Below are 23,966 nucleotides of genomic sequence, written 5' to 3' on the forward strand. Positions count from 1 at the left end.
GGGGTGTATTAGGAGGTTCATAATAAGAGTTTAATAAAAAGTTCTACGAGTTTTCTAATATCCTTTGTGGAATTCCTCCACGCTGGCAAGATCTCTGCTTGCTGTCACTTTTTTTTTCTACAGTGAGCCGGCCTTCCTCCAGGGATTGAAGCTCATAGGTTTACCTGGTCGGGCAGGATTTATGCAGGTTGGTGCTGGTCATGCAGGAGTCAGGGAAAGCTGGGTGACATCCCCGGTGTGGCTGCCGCGGGGGCTGTATGGCCTCACCCAGCTTTCCCAGAAACTGAAACATCTGAACAGAATTGGTGCTGCCCTGACAGAAGAGGACACCTCCAGTTCTATCATTTTCCTGGGGATTTTCCTTGTTTTTGGGGAGACTCCTCTCTATTTAAGTGTTTGCGGACCCTTCGCCTCTCCTGACTTGTCTGTTTTAGGAAATTACAATTCTGGAACCTCCTTTCATTTAACTGCTTTCTGCCGTTCCTCTGTTATTCCTTCTGGAAGTTTGTGAATACATTGACAGTTTGGGTTTTATGGCACAGTTGTCAGTTTAGTCATGTTTCCAGTAGGAATAAAAGAGGACCGGTACCATGCAGAACACCAATGGGGTAAGCTGATCCCAAATTATTGCCTGAGGAACACAAAGCAGGCATGTCAGGAAAGGTGGGGTCTTTAAAACCTTCCCTCCGAGGGTCCCCATCAGAAGTCCCCCTTCCTTCCCACCGTTCCCCCTGCTGAACCGACTGTTAACACTGTAAGTACCAGTCAGCGGGGAGGCCGGAGAGCTGTACTCTGTACGGGGACCGCAGACTGCAGAGATATGGTCTGTACTCTGTAGCCAGGACGGCACAGTAAAGCCTCCATGCTGCAGACTAGGGTGGTCAGGAGGGGCACAGACGCCCGGGGCGATAGCCGGAACATCTGTGGGGAGGGGCGATGGCCGGAACATCTGTGGGGAGGGGCGATGGCCGGAACATCTGTGGGGAGGGGCGATGGCCGGAACATCTGTGGGGAGGGGCGATGGCCGGAACATCTGTGGGGAGGGGCGATGGCCGGAACATCTGTGGGGAGGGGCGATGGCCGGAACATCTGTGGGGAGGGGCGATGGCCGGAACATCTGTGGGGAGGGGCTTGTCCACAGGATTGACGGTAAGTGTCCAACCATTGGGAATCCCACCAGTCAGGAGAATGGGGCCCTTTGCCCCGTATGAATGGAGTGATTGAGCGTGCTCACGGCAGCTCCATTCATGCTCGACCACCACTCCATTCATATGGTGGACACAGGACCCCCGTTCTCCTGATTGGTGGGGTTCCCGATGGTTGGACGCTTACCCCCAATTCTGAGACCACCCTCGATGGTGGAGCACAGAGGGGTCTGTGACTTTCTAATATTCTGTTCTTCGCTGCTTGCTGACCTGCCGAGCCGTAAAACCTGTCCAAATACTTCTCACAGCTGTGGGTTTGTTACAGTTGTATCTCCAGACCCCAGGCTGTCCCCTCAGTGGGCCCCTGTGCAGCACCCTGGAGAGCGCTGCGGTGTCGTCCAGGCTCGCAGCTGCCGCCCAGTTGCAGCACAGGAGCGGATTCTGCCACGTCAGGGGTTTGTCCATTGGACGCAGTATAACCGTCTGGTGCCAGCACGGTTAATGGATAATGGAGATTACTTAGCGCTCGGCTCCTGCCCCTCCCCCAACAGCCAATGCAGCAGCCAAACAGTGACTGAAGTGTTAAGTGCAGGAGGCGGCGAGCGCCCGCAGTTAGATCGCATTATTATCGCCATTCATGTTTCTGCCTGCGCTTCCCACAATGAATCTCCACCGCCAGAGCGGACTTAGCGCCAGGATTCCACACTGCTTCATTTCTTCGTTTGTCTTTACAGTTGTCCGAGCTCCGCTTTCCTGCTACACTGCGCCAAATCCTCTGTGTAAACTGACATGATAAAATGGTGTCTTCCCGCAGCCACCACTAGAGGGAGCTGAGGACCTTGCTCGGGCACAACAGGACCGTCCGGCGCCAGGACAGGGCAGCGATTAGAGGGCTCCGCGGGGAAAGTGAGCGCGGTGAGACCTTCACCCGTACTACAGAAGAGAGAGGCCACCACACCATTAGGCCCCTTTCGCGCGGGTGCGATGCGTGAGGTGAACGCATTGCACCCGCACTGGATCCCGACCCATTCATTTCTATGGGGCTGTGCACACGAGCGGTGATTATGACGCATCACTTGTGCGTTGTGCGAAAATTGCAGTATGTTCCTCTTTGTGCGTTTTTCACGCAACGCAGGCCCCATAGAAGTGAATGGGGCTGCGTGAAAATCGCAAGCAAGTGCGGATGCGGTGCGATTTTCACGCACGGTTGCTAGGAGACGATCGGGATGGGGACCCGATCATATTATTTTCCCTTATAACATGGTTATAAGGGAAAATAATAGCATTCTGAATACAATAAGTACAATAGCGCTGGAGGGGTTAAAAATAATAATTTAACTCCCCTCATCCACTTGTTCGCGCAGCCGGCATCTCCTTCTGTCTTCATCTTTGCTGTTCACAGGAAAAGGACCTGTGGTGACATCACTGCACTCATCACATGGTCCGTCACCATGGTAAAAGATCATGTGATGAGCGCAGTGACGTCATCAAAGGTCCTATTCCTCAAAGAAGAAGACAGAAGAGAAGCTGCTGCGCGAGCAAGTGGATTAAGGTGAGTTAAAAAAATTATTTTTTTTTTTTAACCCCTCCAGCGCTATTGTACTATGCAGTCTGTATTCACCATGTTATAAGGGAAAATAATACAATCTACACAACACCGAACTTCTGTACCAAACATGCGCGATTTTTCTCACGCGAGTGCAAAACGCATTACAATGTTTTGCACCCGCACAGAAAAAAACGCAAACATGGAACGCAATCGCAGTGAAAACTGACTTGTTTTAGTGTAAAAATTGCACCATTTTCCCTGAACGCATCCGGCCCCAATCCGCAACGCCCATGTGAAAGCGGCTTTAAACACAGCCCGGCGCGAACCGCTTATGAAAGGTGAGGGGGTGCGCGGTTATGCCCTGTTCTGATTGCGCCCATGGGCGGGGGGCTTGTTGACATTTAGAGCCCCTATAACCCACTAAAGCCAAAAGTACAAGGTGCAAGTGATCAGTATGGTTTCCATGAATGTTCCCTTTCACTGACAGCAAGCAGAGCTCTTGAAACCCATAAATGTTCATTATACAGGAATCAAACTAAGTCATGAATGTCGACAGCATGTCCTAGCCCCACCCCTTAGCACCACCACTGTCATTAGCCCCGCCCCTTAGCAACACCACTGTCATTAGCCCCGCCCCTTAGCACCACCACTGTCATTAGCCCCACCCCTTTAATGAGCACCAACACTGTCATTAGCACCACCACTGTCATTAGCCCCGCCCCTTTAATGAGCACCACCACTGACATTAGCCCCGCCCCTTAGCACCACCACTGTCATGAGCACCACCACTGTCATTAGCCCCGCCCCTTTAATGAGCACCACCACTGACATTAGCCCCGCCCCTTAGCACCACCACTGTCATGAGCACCACCACTGTCACTAGCCCCGCCCCTTAGCACCACCTGTCACTAGAGGGGTCATGTAAAGTGATGGCCCCCACTGACCCCGGGGTAGTACTGCAGCTCTGTCCCTTTTTCCTCTGCACAGTGGCCCCTGGAGAAGTGTGGGGCCCACTGCAGATCTCTGCAGTCTTGGGATCCCAGTGACGGCTGTCACATGATGTAGGCGGAGCCGCGTTCGCCTACATGCATGTGGAATGTGAAGGGACGTGACTGCAGGTTTACCCGGAGACGTCCTGGAGCCGAGGGCTTAGTCAGGAAGGTGATCGGGTTTAGTGTCCACCAATCACATAATCCTCTTTGTGCTGCTCCTGACAGAGGACGGCGCCAAAGTCTGCACCGCCGGACAGCGCCTCTCTGATGTCACCCACAGGGCGAGCCCCTCCTCATGTCTACCCTGGGGGTTATCTGATCTCTAGTGATGGATAGGCGGCATTCTCAGTGATGGCACCGCTGATCTCTAGTGAACGGATGGGCGGCATTCTCAGTGGTGTCACCGCTGATCTCTAGTGATGGATAGGCGGAATTCGCAGTGATGTCACCGCTGATCTCTAGTGATGGATAGGCGGAATTCTCAGTGATGTCACCGCTGATCTCTAGTGAACAGATAGGCGACATTCTCAGTGATGGCACCGCTGATCTCTAGTGAACGGATAGGTGGCATTCTCAGTGATGGCACCGCTGATCTCTGGTGAATGGATAGGCGGCATTCTCAGTGATGGCACCGCTGATCTCTAGTGAATGGATAGGCGGCATTCTCAGTGATGTCACCGCTGATCTCTAGTGAACGGATAGGCGGCATTCTCACTGATGGCACCGCTGATCTCTAGTGAACGGATAGGCGGCATTCTCAGTGATGGCACCGCTGATCTCTAGTGAACAGATAGGCGGCATTCTCCGTGATGGCACCGCTGATCTCTGGTGAACGGATAGGCGGCATTCTCCGTGATGGCACCGCTGATCTCTGGTGAACGGATAGGCGGCATTCTCAGTGATGGCACCGCTGATCTCTACCGCTGGAGCCCCAGTGCTCATTGTAGGTTCTACATTAATCTCTGGGTGGTGACGTCCCCGTTCTCTGACCCAGAATTCACCATCTGCTTATTAGGCCTCATGCACACGGCCGTTGCCCTAGTATTCCAGGAACAGCGCCACACATTGTACAGTGGCTGTGTTTGGTATTGCAGCTTGAGCCTCGCTGCTGGGCATCGGACCCCCACCGATCAGATATTGAGGATAGCTTCGCAGGATAAGAGTCTGCAGATTCAGACCTCGCCCGGCCTGATATAAACATGGCGGCGTGCGATCTCCGGGGGTTCACACTTGTGCTATTACGGGACACAAGAGGCGTTGATTGTGACAGGTCAGGAGAGCGCGCCTCGTGACGGCTCGTATGTGGGAGGCAGGGTGGCGCTGCTGCGCGCCTCGCCCTCTCAGGATCAGCTGACATAACGATTAATGGAGATGGCAGGGGCGACTGAGGGAGTGTGCCCCGTGTTGTGGGGGAGCTCGCTGCAGGGACACGCTCCCTATCGACGCTCCTCTGATAAATGACGTGTGTTCTCCAGAGCTTCATCCTGTTGTCTCGGGGGCCGAGGCGTAGAATAACGTACAGCGCAGCCGCCCCTCACCCCGTCCTATGAATAGGCCGAGCACTCAGGAAAGCTGGATGAGCATCCCCTTGTGTGCAGAGGAGGACGTGCTGGTTGTCACCCAGCTTTCCCAGGAACAGATATCAGGACGACTTGGGGACTGGTGGCCTCCATGTGGGACGACGCGTTCATCTGCAGGAAGAGAGACTGCAGAGAACTGGGGAGCGGTCTGACAGGAGCAGCGGCGGGTACTTAGCGGAAGTGTTTGCAGAGAAGTCTCAGGCGAGCTGCCGCCACATCTGGCACCGCGCGCCTCAGCCGCCTGCCGAGTGGCACTGGAGCTGCCGCATGTTATCAAGTGCGAAACGCCAGAAAGTTACTACCTGATACTAACATAGCGCCAGAGATGTGCTACCTGATACCAGCATAGCCCCAGAGATGTGCTACCTGATACTAGCATAGCCCCAGAGATGTGCTACCTGATACTAGCATAGCGCCAGAGATGTGCTACCTGATACTAGCATAGCGCCAGAGATGTGCTTCCTGATACTAGCATAGCCTCAGAGATGTGCTACCTGATACTAGCATAGCCCCAGAGATGTGCTACCTGATACCAGCATAGCCCCAGAGATGTGCTACCTGATACCAGCATAGCCCCAGAGATGTGCTACCTGATACCAGCATAGCGCCAGAGATGTGCTACCTGATACTAGCATAGCCCCAGAGATGTGCTACCTGATACTAGCATAGCCCCAGAGATGTGCTACCTGATACTAACATAGCGCCAGAGATGTGCTTCCTGATACTAGCATAGCCCCAGAGATGTGCTACCTGATACTAACATAGCGCCAGAGATGTGCTACCTGATACCAGCATAGCCCCAGAGATGTGCTACCTGATACTAACATAGCGCCAGAGATGTGCTTCCTGATACTAGCATAGCCCAGAGATGTGCTACCTGATACTAACATAGCGCCAGAGATGTGCTACCTGATACCAGCATAGCCCCAGAGATGTGCTACCTGATACTAGCATAGCCCCAGAGATGTGCTACCTGATACCAGCATAGCCCCAGAGATGTGCTACCTGATACCAGCATAGCCCCAGAGATGTGCTACCTGATACTAGCATAGCCCCAGAGATGTGCTACCTGATACCAGCCTAGCCCCAGAGATGTGCTACCTGATACCAGCCTAGCCCCAGAGATGTGCTACCTGATACCAACATAGCGCCAGAGATGTGCTACCTGATACCAGCATAGCCCCAGAGATGTGCTACCTGATACCAACATAGCGCCAGAGATGTGCTACCTGATACCAGCATAGCCCCAGAGATGTGCTACCTGATACCAGCATAGCCCCAGAGATGTGCTACCTGATACCAGCATAGCCCCAGAGATGTGCTACCTGATACCAGCATAGCCCCAGAGATGTGCTACCTGATACCAGCATAGCCCCAGAGATGTGCTACCTGATACCAGCATAGCCCCAGAGATGTGCTACCTGATACCAGCATAGCCCCAGAGATGTGCTACCTGATACCAGCATAGCCCCAGAGATGTGCTACCTGATACTAGCATAGCCCCAGAGATGTGCTACCTGATACCAGCATAGCCCCAGAGATGTGCTACCTGATACCAGCATAGCCCCAGAGATGTGCTACCTGATACCAGCATAGCCCCAGAGATGTGCTACCTGATACCAGCATAGCCCCAGAGATGTGCTTCCTGATGCAAAGCCTATTCAGCTATATTGGAGATATTCCAATGGACATGTCCGGACGCCCTCAGGCTGATGTCAGCAGTAAGTATATGAGGCAAGCTGGACAGATTTGGATAAAGTGATCTGTTATCATCAGTTTTGAAACTTAAAGGGCGTCTGTCCCCTCCATATGGCCATATACAGCGCTTACATGGCTCTGTAGCAAAACCTACACAGGACTGTAACGGGACCTTTGTTATTTTCTTTAGACTTCCAGAAGCAGGAAAAACGACGTTTATTTCATATGCAACTGAGCACTCGCAAGTGCACAGGGGCGGCGTTGAGTGTGCGGGTGCCCGGGGGCGGCGTTGAGTGTGCGGGTGCCCAGAGGCGGCGTTGAGTGTGCGGGTGCCCGGGGGCGGCGTTGAGTGTGCGGGTGCCCAGAGGCGGCGTTGAGTGTGCGGGTGCCCGGGGGCGGCGTTGAGCGTGCGGGTGCCCGGGGGCGGCGTTGAGCGTGCGGGTGCCCGGGGGCGGCGTTGAGCGTGCGGGCGCCCGGGGGCGGCGTTGAGCGTGCGGGTGCCCGGGGGCGGCGTTGAGCGTGCGGGTGCCCGGGGGCGGCGTTGAGCGTGCGGGCGCCCGGGGGCGGCGTTGAGCGTGCGGGTGCCCGGGGGCGGCGTTGAGCGTGCGGGTGCCCGGGGGCGGCGTTGAGCGTGCGGGTGCCCGGGGGCGGCGTTGAGCGTGCGGGCGCCCGGGGCGGCGTTGAGCGTGCGGGTGCCCGGGGGCGGCGTTGAGTGTGCGGGTGCAGCTCGGGATGCGTTGTGCTCGTAGTGCAGAACTTCCTTGGGAACAGACGCGCTGCAGACTCTGCTGAACTAGTAGACAACCTGCTGACAGCACATGAACAACTTGGCTGCCGGATGTCAGTGAAAGTGCATTTCTTGCATTCCCATCTTGACTTTTTCCTAAGGCTACTTTCACACTAGCGTTCAGTACGGATCCGTCTGCATTATTTTAGCAAAAAAAAGCTAAGTGTGAAAATAGCCTCGTACGGATCCGTCCAGACTTTCAATGTAAAGTCAATGGGGGACGGATCCGCTTGAAGATTGAGCCACATTGTGGCATCTTCAAACGGATCCGTCCCCATTGACTTACATTGAAAGTCTGGACGGATCCGCACGGATCCGCACGCCTCCGAACGGCCAGGCGGACACCCGAACGCTGCAAGCAGCGTTCAGCTGTCCGCCTGTCCGTGCGGAGGCGAGCGGAGCGGAGGCTGAACGCCGCCAGACTGATGCAGTCTGAGCGGATCCGCCTCCATTCAGACTGCATCAGGGCTGGACAGCTGCGTTCGGGTCCGCTCGTGAGCTCCTTCAAACGGAACTCACGAGCGGACCCATGAACGCTAGTGTGAAAGGAGCCTAAATTTGGGACACGTAAGTGATGAACATGAGAGCAGTTCCATAAAGATATTTCTAGAATGCAGAACAGGTATCAAGGCCGCGGGAATCCCAACATGATGGCGACTACTGCTGGTTGATGCAACGGGAAAATATGACTGTACACAAATGCAGAAGAGAAGCCTGAAGCACTTTTAGCAGCACTGGGCCTCGCTCAAGTCAGACTTTTAAATAAATAAAAAATAGACTTTTTTAAATGTTGTTATTCCATTACATTTTCATACACTGTTTACTGCACAAACTTTGATGTAGATCAGGAAATGGTTGGAGTAAAACTCGTTCTGTTCCAAATGATTCAATGCTTTCCAAGTGCTTCATTCATTTAGACATACTTATGCATAGCAACAATTTGTGACGTGTTACAGCAATTCTGGCCGGATTCGTGATCCGCACACTGGACTTAGTATAGCACAAATGGTTTTTGCCCAGTAGCAGACGAAACGTTTTTTGTTTGTTTGTTTTGTTGCGTGGTGGATAGTGGTATCTGGGTGTCACGCGGACATCTGTACTTTCTATAGAATCTTTTATATTCATTTTTTGCTGATTTTTGTAAACATAAAGACTATTGACAACATAAGAATTATTGATTTGTTTGATCAGGATCTGTCTGGTGGTCTCGATCCCTTCTCAGGGCATCCTAGGGATATATAAAAAATTCCTGACACCGGATCGCCCTTATCGGGGCCGCCATTACGTTTTATAGGCAGGGCCAATAGTCGGCAGGGGAAGCAGTAAGGGCAAGTATTTTCCGTTTCGGACCACCCTGGTCTCGGCGCCTCTGACTCCCTGCAATATCAGTTTCTTTCACTAACTTGGGGTAATTTTGACAGTTATAAAGGGTACATCTTATACTGGTGATGGAACTCTGCAACCTTTTTGGTACCAACATAGCACCAGCGACATGCTTCCTGATACCAACATAGCGCCAGCGACATGCTTCCTGATACCAACATAGCGCCAGCGACATGCTTCCTGATACCAACATAGCGCCAGCGACATGCTTCCTGATACCAACATAGCGCCAGCGACATGCTTCCTGATACCAACATAGCGCCAGCGACATGCTTCCTGATACCAACATAGCGCCAGCGACATGCTTCCTGATACCAACATAGCGCCAGCGACATGCTTCCTGATACCAACATAGCGCCAGCGACATGCTTCCTGATACCAACATAGCGCCAGCGACATGCTTCCTGATACCAACATAGCGCCAGCGACATGCTTCCTGATACCAACATAGCGCCAGCGACATGCTTCCTGATACCAACATAGCGCCAGCGACATGCTTCCTGAGTAATGAGCTCCCTCTAGTGGTGACTGTATAATCTGTATGTAGTGAGCTCCCTCTAGTGGTGTCTGTATAATCTGTATGTAGTGAGCTCCCTCTAGTGGTGACTGTATAATCTGTATGCAGTGAGCTCCCTCTAGTGGTGGCTGTATAATCTGTATGTAGTGAGCTCCCTCTAGTGGTGACTGTATAATCTGTATGCAGTGAGCTCCCTCTAGTGGTGGCTGTGAGCTCCCTCTAGTGGTGGCTGTATAATCTGTATGTAGTGAGCTCCCTCTAGTGGTGACTGTATAATCTGTATGTAGTGAGCTCCCTCTAGTGGTGACTGTGTATAATCTGTATGCAGTGAGCTCCCTCTAGTGGTGGCTGTATAATCTGTATGTAGTGAGCTCCCTCTAGTGGTGACTGTATAATCTGTATGTAGTGAGCTCCCTCTAGTGGTGGCTGTATAATCTGTATGTAGTGAGCGCCCTCTAGTGGTGGCTGTATAATCTGTATGTAGTGAGCTCCCTCTAGTGGTGACTGTATAATCTGTATGTAGTGAGCTTCCCCTAGTGGTGGTTGTATAATCTGTATGTAGTGAGCTCCCTCTAGTGGTGGCTGTATAATCTGTATGTAGTGAGCTCCCTCTAGTGGTGGCTGTATAATCTGTATGTAGTGAGCTCCCTCTAGTGGTGGCTGTATAATCTGTATGTAGTGAGCTCCCTCTAGTGGTGGCTGTATAATCTGTATGTAGTGAGCTCCCTCTAGTGGTGGCTGTATAATCTGTATGTAGTGAGCTCCCTCTAGTGGTGACTGTATATTCTGTATGTAGTGAGCTCCCTCTAGTGGTGGCTGTATAATCTGCATGTAGTGAGCTCCCTCTAGTGGTGACTGTATATTCTGCATGTAGTGAGCTCCCCCTAGTGGTGGCTGTATAATCTGTATGCAGTGAGCTCCCTCTAGTGGTGACTGTATAATCTGTATGTAGTGAGCTCCCCCTAGTGGTGACTGTATAATCTGTATGCAGTGAGCTCCCTCTAGTGGTGGCTGTATAATCTGTATGTAGTGAGCTCCATCTAGTGGTGGCTGTATAATCTGTATGTAGTGAGCTCCCTCTAGTGGTGACTGTGTATAATCTGTATGTAGTGAGCTCCCCCTAGTGGTGGCTGTATAATCTGTATGTAGTGAGCTCCCTCTAGTGGTGGCTGTATAATCTGTATGTAGGGAGCTCCCTCTAGTGGTGGCTGTATAATCTGTATGTAGTGAGCGCCCTCTAGTGGTGGCTGTATAATCTGTATGTAGTATGCTCCCCCTAGTGGTAGCTGTATAATCTGTATGTAGTGAGCTCCCTCTAGTGGTGGCTGTATAATCTGTATGTAGTGAGCTCCCTCTAGTGGTGGCTGTATAATCTGTGTGTAGTGAGCTCCCTCTAGTGGTGGCTGTATAATCTGTATGTAGTGAGCTCCCTCTAGTGGTGACTTTAGAATATTTTCTGTGTTGATGCAGAGGATTTGGAGCTCTGTATCGGAGACGATTACATGTTCTCTCCGGTTTTACTGTGTTGTTCCTTTATCATTGTCATGGGACGATGTCTTGTATATCACGATATGTAAATGACAGTTTGCTCTTGCTCAGAGTGAATGCTGACAGTGGGTCATAACCAGATATTTTTAGAATGTGTAGGTCGGCGTGCGATGCCATACTGACCCCCATCTCTGTGTCTTCTAGGTACTTACCAAGGTCAGTGGGCGGCAGGAATACGCCAGGGCTATGGAGTGCGCCAGAGCGTCCCATATGGAATGGCTGCCGTTATCCGCTCCCCCCTTCGGACCTCTATAAACTCCCTCCGCAGCGAGCACACCAACGGGACGGCAATGCATCCGGATGCCTCCTGCGGGGTGGCGGGCAGCCCGGCTGTCTCTCGAGGGGGCTTTGTGTTGATGGCCCACAGTGACGCTGAGATGTTAAAGAACAAGAAGAAGGGAATCTTCAGGAGGTCCATCCTCAGTGGCCTGAAGCTGCGCAAGTCCGAATCAAAGAGCTCCCTCGCCAGCCAGCGGAGCAAACAGAGCTCGTTCCGCAGCGAAGCCGGCATGAGCACCGTGAGCTCCACCGCAAGCGACATCAACTCCACCATCAGCCTGGGCGAGGGCGAGACGGAGCTCTCAGTCATCGAGGATGACATCGACGCCACCACCACCGAGGTCTACATGGGGGAATGGAAGCACGACAAGCGCTCGGGTTTTGGCGTAAGTCAGCGCTCGGACGGTCTGAAGTACGAGGGGGAGTGGGCCAATAATAAGAGGCACGGGTACGGGTGCATGACTTTTCCTGATGGGACGAAGGAGGAAGGGAAATACAAGCAAAATGTCCTGGTGAGCGGCAAGAGGAAGAACCTGATCCCTCTCAGAGCCAGCAAGATCCGGGAGAAGGTGGACCGGGCCGTGGAGCAAGCCGAGAGGGCCAGTAACATTGCCAAGCAGAAGGCCGAGATCGCAGCCTCCAGGTGAGGACGGGGCGCCCTGGGGGCGGGATGTGTGGGCGTAGAGGGGTCGTTGGGCTCCTCCTGACGGCAGATAATGGTCTCTTATTACAGTAAAATAATAAATGCGGGTAATGAAGGCAGCCATATCCGCAGATGAGCGACACGAAACCCGCCGTCCACACTCCTCCAGTATGCAGGCCCCCCTCCTGTATGCAGGTCCCCCCCCCGGCCCTCCTCCTGTATGCAGGCCCCCGGCCTCCCTCCTGTATGCCGGCCCTCCTCCTGTATGCAGGCCCCCGGCCCCCCTCCTGTATGCCGGCCCTCCTCCTGTATGCAGGCCCCCCCGCCCTCCTCCTGTATGCAGGCCCCCCGGCCTCCTCCTCCTGTATGCAGGTCCCCCCGCCTCCTCCTCCTGTATGCAGGTCCCCCCCGGCCCTCCTCCTGTATTCAGGTCCCCCCCCGGCCCTCCTCCTGTATTCAGGTCCCCCCCCGGCCCTCCTCCTGTATTCAGGTCCCCCCCCGGCCCTCCTCCTGTATTCAGGTCCCCCCCCCGGCCCTCCTCCTGTATTCAGGTCCCCCCCCGGCCCTCCTCCTGTATTCAGGTCCCCCCCGGCCCTCCTCCTGTATGCAGGTCCCCCCCCGGCCCTCCTCCTGTATGCAGGTCCCCCAGCCTCCTCCTCCTGTATGCAGGTCCCCCCCGGCCCTCCTCCTGTATTCAGGTCCCCCCCCGGCCCTCCTCCTGTATTCAGGTCCCCCCCCCGGCCCTCCTCCTGTATTCAGGTCCCCCCCCCGGCCCTCCTCCTGTATTCAGGTCCCCCCCCGGCCCTCCTCCTGTATTCAGGTCCCCCCCCCGGCCCTCCTCCTGTATTCAGGTCCCCCCCCGGCCCTCCTCCTGTATTCAGGTCCCCCCCCGGCCCTCCTCCTGTATTCAGGTCCCCCCCCGGCCCTCCTCCTGTATTCAGGTCCCCCCCGGCCCTCCTCCTGTATGCAGGTCCCCCCCCGGCCCTCCTCCTGTATGCAGGTCCCCCCCCGGCCCTCCTCCTGTATTCAGGTCCCCCCCGGCCCTCCTCCTGTATTCAGGTCCCCCCCGGCCTTCCTCCTGTATGCAGGTCCCCCCCCGGCCCTCCTCCTGTATGCCGGCCCTCCTCCTGTATGCCGGCCCCTTTTCACAGACTCCTGTCTACCCCCTACTCATCTGAGGCCATACGACATACAATCACTTACCTCTTTGCAGTCAGGATGGTGTCTGTGGTCGAAGAGGATATAGTTTTAAGACTAGATGGTAAGTGGAGGATAATGGGCACTTTGGGTGGCCATGGGCCCCTGGGACCCCCTGACTGGCTGAACTGAGAGGTAACCCACATAGTACACTCCGCCTCGGAGTGGTGTAAGTCGCCCCCGGCCTCGCTGTACGCCAGGGGTATCACCGGGCGGAGTGTGAAGCTTGTGACATGTGCTTCGTGTATTTGTGTTATCATGGCTGCCATATGTACACGCTATAGGTAAAGCCGTAGCTATAGGGGGTACAGCGGCAGCAGGCCTAAATCCTGGGGGCCCAATATCCCTTCCTACCAGTATGATAAATGACACGTGGTAAGTCGGGGGCCCTGGTACAGATTTTGCATCGGGCCCAGGAGCTGGATGTTGGGTTCCTTTTACATAGGAAGACTGAGCGCCGATTGACGCCACATGCTCATTGGCGCTATGCGGCAATCGTCTTGAGGATGGCGATGAATGATCATTATTACGATCATTCATCCACCATGCAGTTTGCATATTGTTGGGGCAGATCCCTGTTTAAATTGGGAGAGGTGCCGCAAAACATGCAATCCCCCAACAAACGACCATTTGCATCTCGGTTATATGCAGCAGTGCTCATTGGCGCGTGGGACATACGTGCGTGGCCCGTTCCGCGTGGGTATGCAGCCGCAGTTGTGACCTGACGTTTAGGCTCCTGCCGTGGCCTCCCCCACACCTTCACGTATTACACAGAGTGACTGCAGACGGGGAATTCCTCCACTTGACCCAGTTCCCCTCCTCCTAATCCATTCCAGCATTATTCTGTGCTGCCACGCGCCTGCCCTCCTGAATCACCTTGCTGCAGAGCCAGGGTGGCATCCTCCGCAATACCCTCGCCGTGCCGCCCTCCGGTGTTACAGTGTATCCAATCCTCTGAGCTGAACGCCTGGACTCCAAGCTGCGACATTGTAGTGAACTATGACAACAGGAGAAAGATTGTCTAGACTAAAAACATTGTAACAAACCCTCAGCTTTGAGTAGTATTCGGCTAGAAGGGGTTTTCACGCTGTACGGCCTGAACCGTCTCCTTATATTATAAATTGCGTGTATTTCTGAGAAGTACGTATGTTGGCAATTGTGATTAGTGACACAACCTCGGGTGCATTGTCTAAGGTAGTCGGAAATCCAGCTCCTGTCTTATCACAGGCTCAGGCCATTGCTTTGTCACTCCCCATGCTTTACACTACAGCTCTGCATTCACTCACAGCTATGACCAAGAATTCCATCCTATCTGTATGGTTTGCTGGGGTCTGTGAAACTCTTGTTCTCCCAGAGGCTCATACTGATCATTTATCCTCCGTGCCTTAGGCCCCCTTCACACGGGAGTTGCAGGAAAAGGTGCGGGTGCGTTGCAGGAACACGCACGATTTTTCAGCGCGAGTACAAAACATTGTAATGCGTTTTGCACGCGCGTGAGAAAAATCGTCATGTTTGGTACCCAGACACGGCCTTCTTCACAGAAGTTCGGGCTTGGGATTGATGTTCTGAAGATTGTATTATTTTCCCTTATAACATGGTTATAAGGGGAAATAACAGCATTCTGAATACAGACTGCATAGTACAATAGCGCTGGAGGGGTTAACAACATTTTTTTAACTGTCCTTGATCCACTTGCTCGCACAGCCTGGTTTTTCTTCTGTGCTGTGTGCAGGAAAAGTACCTGTGGTGACGTCACTCCGGTCATCACATGGTTCGTCACATGGTCCACCACCATGGTAAAAGATCATGTGATGGACCATGTGATGAGTGCAGTGACGTCACCACAGGTCCTGTTACTGCACACAGCACAGATGAAGACAGAAGAGATGCCGGGCTGCGCAAGCAAGTGGATTAGGCTACATTCACACGTCAGTATTTTCCTATATCCCGATTTTCGGTCCGTTTTTTGCGGATCCGTTGTTCCTGAAAATGTTTCCGTATGTCATCCGTTTTTTGCGGATCCGCAAAAAACGGAAACATGTATAAAGTTCAATAATCAAATAAAGTTGTTTGGATTTCTTTGAAAAAAAATTGAAAAAATAAAATAAAATAAATTTGTTATGTGTTTCCAGGAACGGATTCCGCATAAAACGGATGACATACGGAATGACATCCGAATGTCTTCCGTTTTTTGCGGATCCATTGACTTTGTATTGTACCAGGATCCGAATTTTGCGGACAAGAATAGGACATGTTTTATATTTAAACGGACATGCGGAACGGAACAACGGAAACGGACAGCACACATTGTGCTGTCCGATTTTTTTCCAGGACCCATTGAAAATGAATGGGTCCAGATCTGGTCCTGATCTGTTCCGCAAAAAACGGAACAGATCAGGAAAGAAAAAACGGACGTGTGAATGGACCCTTAAGGTGAGTTAAAAAATATTTTTTTAACCCCTCCAGCGCTATTATACTATGCAGTCAGTATTCAGAATGCTATTATTTTCCCTTATAACCATGTTATAAGGGAAAATAATAATGATCGGGTCTCCATCCCGATCGTCTCCTAGCAACCGTGCGTGAAAATCGCACCGCATCCGCACTTGCTTGCAAATGCTTGCGATTTTCATGCAGCCCCATTCACTTCTATGGAGCCTGCGTTGCGTGAAAAACGCACAAAATAGAACATGCTGCGATTTTCACGCAACGCACAAGTGATGCGTGAAAATCACCGCTCATGTGCACAGCCCCATAGAAATGAATGGGTCGGGGTTCAGTGCGGGTGCAATGCGTTCAACTCACGGAAATCTCGCCCGTGTGAAAGGGGCCTAATAATGGGTTGGCGCAGCCCAATATTCCAGTCACCTGCTCTCCACTGACCGAACCCTTCCTGTCTCTGTCCCTGCAGTCTTCAGGCAGAATATTGGCTACATGGTGGCATTTTACTACACATTTCCCTTTACCCTATAGAGGCATAAAAGTAAAATGTAATAGCAGCGTCCTGTTCACAAAAAGGTTGACGGTTGTTACTTGTTACCGGCAGATGTTACTACAATGTGACTAAATTACTACATGAAAAAGTTATATTTACCACCTCTGACATCATCAACGCAGACTTTATACCTCTCTATAAATAGATCGCACTACATGCACAGTCCAGTATTATCAGTGGTACAGAAATCCAACTATTGTAATGCTGACCCTGTGTATGAGAGAACTGCTATAATACTGCTCCTATGTACAAGAATATAACTACTATAATACTGCTCCTATGTACAGGAATATAACTACTATAATACTGCTCCTATGTACAAGAATATAACTACTATAATACTTGCTCCTATGTACAAGAATATAACTACTATAATACTTGCTCCTATGTACAAGAATATAACTACTATAATACTGCTCCTATGTACAAGAATATAACTACTATAATACTGCTCCTATGTACAAGAATATAACTATTATAATACTGCCTCCTATGTACAGGAATATAACTACTATAATACTGCTCCTATGTACAAGAATATAACTACTATAATACTGCCTCCTATGTACAGGAATATAACTACTATAATACTGCTCCTATGTACAAGAATATAACTACTATAATACTGCCTCCTATGTACAAGAATATAACTACTATAATACTGCTCCTATGTACAAGAATATAACTACTATAATACCGCTCCTATGTACAGGAATATAACTACTATAATACTACCTCCTATGTACAGGAATATAACTGCTATAATACTGCTCCTATGTACAAGAATATAACTACTATAATACTGCCTCCTATGTACAAGAATATAACTACTATAATACTGCTCCTATGTACAAGAATATAACTACTATAATACTACCTCCTATGTACAAGAATATAACTACTATAATACTGCTCCTATGTACAAGAATATAACTACTATAATACTGCCTCCTATGTACAAGAATATAACTACTATAATACTGCTCCTATGTACAAGAATATAACTACTATAATACTGCTCCTATGTACAAGAATATAACTGCTATAATACTGCTCCTATGTACAGGAATATAACTGCTATAATACTGCTCCTGTGTACAGGAATATAACTACTATAATACTGCTCCTATGTACAAGAATATAACTGCTATAATACTGCCTCCTATGTACAAGAATATAACTACTATAATACTGCTCCTATGTACAAGAATATAACTACTATAATACTGCTCCTATGTACAAGAATATAACTACTATAATACTGCTCCTATGTACAAGAATATAACTACTATAATACTGCTCCTATGTACAAGAATATAACTACTATAATACTGCTCCTATGTACAGGAATATTACTACTATAATACTGCCTCTATGTACAAGAATATAACTACTATAATACTGCCTCCTATGTACAGGAATATTACTACTATAATACTGCCTCCTATGTGCAAGAATATAACTACTATAATACTGCTCCTATGTACAAGAATATAACTACTATAATACTGCTCCTATGTACAAGAATATAACTACTATAATACTGCTCCTATGTACAGGAATATAACTGCTATAATACTGCCTCCTATGTACAAGAATATAACTACTATAATACTGCTCTTATGTACAAGAGTATAACTACTATAATACTGCTCCTATGTACAAGAATATAACTACTATAATACTGCTCCTATGTACAAGAATATTTCTACTATAATACTGCTCCTATGTACAAGAATATATCTACTATAATACTGCTCCTATGTACAAGAATATAACTACTATAATACTGCTCCTATGTACAAGAATATAACTACTATAATACTGCTCCTATGTACAAGAATATAACTACTATAATACTGCTCCTATGTACAGGAATATAACTACTATAATACTGCTCCTATGTACAGGAATATAACTACTATAATACTGCTCCTATGTACAAGGATATAACTACTATAATACTGCTCCTATGTACAGGAATATAACTACTATAATACTGCTCCTATGTACAGGAATATAACTACTATAATACTGCCTCCTATGTACAGGAATATAACTACTATAATACTGCCTCCTATGTACAGGAATATAACTGCTATAATACTGCCTCCTATGTACAGGAATATAACTGCTATAATACTGCTCCTATGTACAGGAATATAACTGCTATAATACTGCTCCTATGTACAAGAATATAACTACTATAATACTGCTCCTATGTACAAGAATATATCTACTATAATACTGCTCCTATGTACAAGAATATAACTACTATAATACTGCTCCTATGTACAGGAATATAACTACTATAATACTGCTCCTATGTACAAGAATATAACTACTATAATACTGCTCCTATGTGCAAGAATATAACTACTATAATACTGCTCCTATATACAAGAATACAACTACTATAATACTGCTCCTATGTACAGGAATATAACTGCCTCATTCACACTGACCTGTTCCCGCCTGTACTGCAGTGCCCCGTTTTCTGTACGATTTCACTATCTTGTGGTGACGTTATGTAGCGGTTTACAGTTTGATGTTGCGGTGATTGGCTTTAGGTGATTGACTCTTTCAGTATCCGTGTTAGTTCGGGGTTCACTGCTCCTGCGTGGTCTGTATTCTGCTATACGCCGGATGCACATATTACGGGCCGCGGAGTTCCCACACAGGGGAAAAAAGCATTTTGTGTGTCCTGTTATACTGCAGGGGGCGCTCCTCTCTTCGAGCCCCCGTCAGATATTTGCTACTTCCAGGGGCTGAGATACACATCAGATACATTTATACTGATACATTTTTGCTAGGAGATAAGTGGCGCCATATGTTCTCACTAGCTGCTTCTCTCTTGACATAACATGGACAGTTGGCCATTTCTGGGTCAGGGGAGAGGCCGCCCAGCACCTGAAGAGTGCGTTTATTTATGAGTAAATTTAAGGAGAACTCCTCCCGGGCATGGACTGTAACTTGCAGGCTGGAGCTAGATGTTGGGAGTAGTAGTGCAATCCTCCTAGTTGCCGCTGATCCGTCCCGCCGTCTGAGTTCCTCCATAGTTTGGTTGATTTGGAGATAATCACAAAACGTCAAGAGCCCATCGCTTATAGAGAAATGGCGACTGTGCAGCGATCGGACAGACCCTCTCCTGCCTGCAAAGAAGATTGTAGGCGTTCATGCTGGGACCTGTGGTTCCACAGCCGCAAAGGTCCAGAAATGGGCTGAATTTGCAGCATGGGGGTGGGGGAGGCCTGCTTTTATAAAGGAGACGGGAGAGTGAGAGTCATTGTGGCCCCGGCAATCGGAGAGCATGGAGCCCCGGAGTGACACCTGTAAGGGTGTGATGGTGATCCTGCTGCCACAAGATCAGCACACTCCTCTCCTGAAATCCTCTGTGCTGCTGGGAGGACCCTGCTCCTTCTCACCCTGTGACCTCCACAAGATCAGCGCACTCCTCTCCTGAAATCCTCTGTGCTGCTGGGACCCTGCTCCTTTCACTATGTAACTCTCACCCTGTGACCTCCACAAGATCAGCACACTCCTCTCATCCTCTGTGCTGCTGAGAGGACCCTGCTCCTTCTCACCCTGTGACCTCCACAAGATCAGCGCACTCCTCTCCTGAAATTCTCTGTGCTGCTGGGAGGACCCTGCTCCTTCTCACCCTGTGACCTCCACAAGATCAGCACACTCCTCTCCTGAAATCCTCTGTGCTGCTTGGGGTACCTGTCTGTGTAGTTCTCCATGTATGTAACCTAACAGGTCATCAGAAATCTTCTGTGTTTCTGGGCTGGTGATGTCACTATTCTAATGTAATGGTCAGCCTGTTCTCCTGAAATACTCTGTGCTGCTGATGTTTTATCCGTTATCTCTCAGAGCTGACCGGTTATTATACGTGTTATCTGACACGTCCTCCAGGAAATATATTGATTGGGGAAGGTGTAGATGGGCAGCGTGGAGGGGCTTAATCTGGGTCAGTGACCCCAGAGCTATCGACCTGAAGACCGCCCCGGTAGGAATATAAATGGGGTCCACAGCCATGTGTCCCCACATTAGCAGTAGGAAGGGTTTGTTGGGGCCCCCTCCATGGACTGGGCACATTTAGTATTGAGGGGTCTGGAGAAGCTGGGTGTCATGGCGGTTTTATCATCTGGATATGAATACCGCTTTCCCTCCGTGAACAGAATCTCTATCTTTGTTCATCCTAATATATGGAATAGAATTCCATAACTGCAGGGAAGACTGACACGCACTGGTAGAGCTGTGGGTGAGAGGTCTGTGGAACGTGATGTCGGCTTTAATAATGTCCGGAAAGAGAGAAGACGTTCGCGGCTGGATCGCGGGTTACCGCCGGGTGATGGTGAGAACAGCAAGCCTGACCCCGCGACCTCCCGGCAGTGCCGCTCGCCCACTTACCGGATAAGAGTCGGCCTCCTCTCCGCTGAGGCGTCACTTGGCACAGTCAGGCGTCCATGACACGTCCCAGGAGTCACGTTCTTCACGTCATCGCCTCCCGCTGTCTTCTGCACGCCTTGTCCTATTACTATGAATCATGTTGTGATGTCATCGCTGTGCTGCACACTAAGGGTTAAAGTCTAACTGAGGTTTTTCCGCGATTGGTAATTTCCATTGGAATTGTTTTCTTTGGGTACGTTCACACCAGCGGTTTTCTTTTCCGGCACCGAGTTCCGTCACACGGGCTGTGAACTGATCCGGCTTATCCCCCTGCATTCTGAATGGAGGGCGATCCGTTCAGGATGCATCAGGACGTCTTCAGTTCAGTCGTTTTAACTGATCAGGCAAAAGAGAAAACCGCAGCACGCTACGGTTTTATCTCCGGCGAAAAAAACCTGAAGATTTGCCTGAATGACGGATCCAGCATTTTTTCCCATAGGAATGTATTAGTGCCGGATCCGGCATTCAAAATACCGGAATGTCTGATCCATCTTTCCGGTCTGCGCATGCGCAGACCTTTAAAAACGTGAAGGAAAAAACAAATACCGGATCCGTTTTGCCTGATGACACTGGAAAAACGGATCCAGTATTGCAATGCATTTTTCTGACTGATCAGTCTGATCAACGGAACTGCCTGCCGGAATCCTCTGCCGCAAGTGTGAAAGTGCCCGTACCTATAGAATATCAAGGTTACTACACGTATAACACAAGACCTCCTCTACCGCCCGGACAACGCTGTAGGGCAGGGATGGCGAACCCTTTACAGACCGAGTGCCCAAACTGTAACCCAAAACCCACTTATTTATCGCAAAGTGCCAACATGGCAATTTACCCTGAATACCAATATATCTCCCATGTACTTTATCGTGTAGCTGTAATATCCTACATTCAGTGCGCTGCCTGCGCTGCTCATAGTGCGCCTGCGCTGATGAGTGGCAGGAAAAGTCTAAGGCTTATTGGTACACCATAGACTTTATCCAGGGTGCGTGTGCCCACAGAGAGGGCTCTGAGTGCCGCCTCTGGTGTAGGTCATTGTGTGAGAGGAAAGTGATTGAGAAGCGTTCTAGTAGATAGGAGAGTGGAGGGGCGTTCTGGTGGCCGGAGGAGGGCGGAGGGGCGTTCTGGTGGCCGGAGGGGCGTTCTGGTGGCCGGAGGAGAGCGGAGGGGCGTTCTGGTGGCCGGAGCAGGGCGGAGGGGCGTTCTGGTGGCCGGAGGATGGTGGAGGGGCGTTCTGGTGGCCGGGCGATGGTGGAGGGGCGTTCTGGTGGAGGGGCGTTCTGGTGGACGGAGGATGGTGGAGGGGCGTTCTGGTGGAGGGGCGTTCTGGTGGCCGGAGGGGCGTTCTGGTGGCCGGAGGGGCGTTCTGGTGGCCGGAGGGGCGTTCTGGTGGCCGGAGCAGGGCGGAGGGGCGTTCTGGTGGCTGGAGGAGGGCGGAGGGGCGTTCTGGTGGACGGAGGAGGGCGGAGGGGCGTTCTGGTGGCCGGAGGAGGGCGGAGGGGAGTTCTGGTGGACGGAGCAGGGCGGAGGGGCGTTCTGGTGGACGGAGGAGGGCGGAGGGGCGTTCTGGTGGCCGGAGCAGGGCGGAGGGGCGTTCTGGTGGCTGGAGGAGGGCGGAGGGGCGTTCTGGTGGCCGGAGGAGGGCGGAGGGGAGTTCTGGTGGACGGAGCAGGGCGGAGGGGCGTTCTGGTGGCCGGAGGAGGGCGGAGGGGCGTTCTGGTGGCCGGAGGAGGGCGGAGGGGAGTTCTGGTGGCCGGAGCAGGGTGGAGGGGCGTTCTGGTGGCCGGAGGAGGGGCGTTCTGGTGGCCGGAGGAGGGTGGAGGGGCGTTCTAATGGCCGGAGGAGGGTGGAGGGGCGTTCTAATGGCCGGAGGAGGGTGGAGGGGCGTTCTGGTGGCCGGAGGAGGGTGGAGGGGCGTTCTAAGGCATCTTGGTACACCATAGACTTTATCCAGGGTGCGCGTGCCCACAGAGAGGGCTCTAAGTGCCGCCTCTGGTGTAGGTCATTGTGTGAGAGGAAAGTGATTGAGAAGCGTTCTAGTAGATAGGAGGGCGGAGGGGCGTTCTGGTGGCCGGAGCAGGGCGGAGGGGCGTTCTGGTGGCCGGAGGAGGGTGGAGGGGCGTTCTAATGGCCGGAGGAGGGTGGAGGGGCGTTCTAATGGCCGGAGGAGGGTGGAGGGGCGTTCTGGTGACCGGAGGAGGGTGGAGGGGCGTTCTGGTGGCCGGAGGGGCGTTCTGGTGACCGGAGGAGGGTGGAGGGGCGTTCTGGTGGCCGGAGGAGGAGGGCGGAGGGGCGTTCTGGTGACCGGAGGAGGGTGGAGGGGCGTTCTGGTGGCCGGAGGAGGAGGGTGGAGGGGCGTTCTGGTGGCCGGAGGAGGAGGGCGGAGGGGCGTTCTGGTGGCCGGAGGAGCAGGGCGGAGGGGCGTTCTGGTGGCCGGAGGAGGAGGGCGGAGGGGCGTTCTGGTGGCCGGAGGAGCAGGGCGGAGGGGCGTTCTGGTGGCCGGAGGAGCAGGGCGGAGGGGCCTTCTGGTGGACGGAGCAGGGCGGAGGGGCCTTCTGGTGGCCGGAGGAGGAGGGCGGAGGGGCCTTCTGGTGGCCGGAGGAGGGCGGAGGGGCCTTCTGGTGGACGGGCGTTCTGGTGGACGATCTTAATTTGCAGAATAATCCGGTTCAGCGAGATGCTCTCAGCTATTCTGTGTATTCAGTCGATCAGGTTTAGGGCTCATTCACACGACTGGATTTTGTGCCCGATCCTCGGATCTTGCGGAAGTTCCTGTTCTTGTCCGTGTTGTGGATGAGGATGGTCCTGTTGAAGAGACGCACATGGAAGCTGTCCTTATTCTGAGGAGCGAAGTCTGGACATGGCCATGTGCATGAGGCCTAAAACTAAATCGGAAACGCGTTCTATAAAGACCTCAGTGCGGTTCATTTTCCCTGCGTTGTAATTGATTAGGTCCAAAGCTGGAGGAGACGACGTAAGATTACGGGAGAAAGTGAGCAGATGGCCATCTCCATTCCCAGAGAAGAGGTGGGAGGAGATGACGGGCGCTGAGCGGGAGTCATGTGGCGGTGCAGCTTGTCGCATTCTGTGCATGGACCGTGTGTGCACTCTACAGGTGGTAATAAGAGGCCGCCGCTGCCGCAGGTGGAGACGCCCAAATTGCGCTGCATTAGAACCCGCTGGAAAGAGCAGCGGCTGCCCTCG

The 23,966-nt window shown here is 51.6% G+C and overlaps 1 protein-coding gene across 1 annotated transcript in view; it reads left to right on the forward strand.

Moving 5' to 3' along the window:
• The window catches only part of JPH3 (junctophilin 3), a 52,126-nt gene that overhangs the window by 14,090 nt on the left and 14,070 nt on the right, over positions 1 to 23,966 (forward strand). Inside the window, exon 2 of the mRNA XM_044270247.1 lies at positions 11,344 to 12,121. Coding sequence (XP_044126182.1) covers positions 11,344 to 12,121 — 778 coding nt within the window. The remainder of the gene's footprint in view (positions 1 to 11,343; positions 12,122 to 23,966) is intronic.

The sequence above is a fragment of the Bufo gargarizans genome, chromosome 10 (genome assembly GCF_014858855.1).
Source record: "Bufo gargarizans isolate SCDJY-AF-19 chromosome 10, ASM1485885v1, whole genome shotgun sequence".
Taxonomy (NCBI): domain Eukaryota; kingdom Metazoa; phylum Chordata; class Amphibia; order Anura; family Bufonidae; genus Bufo; species Bufo gargarizans.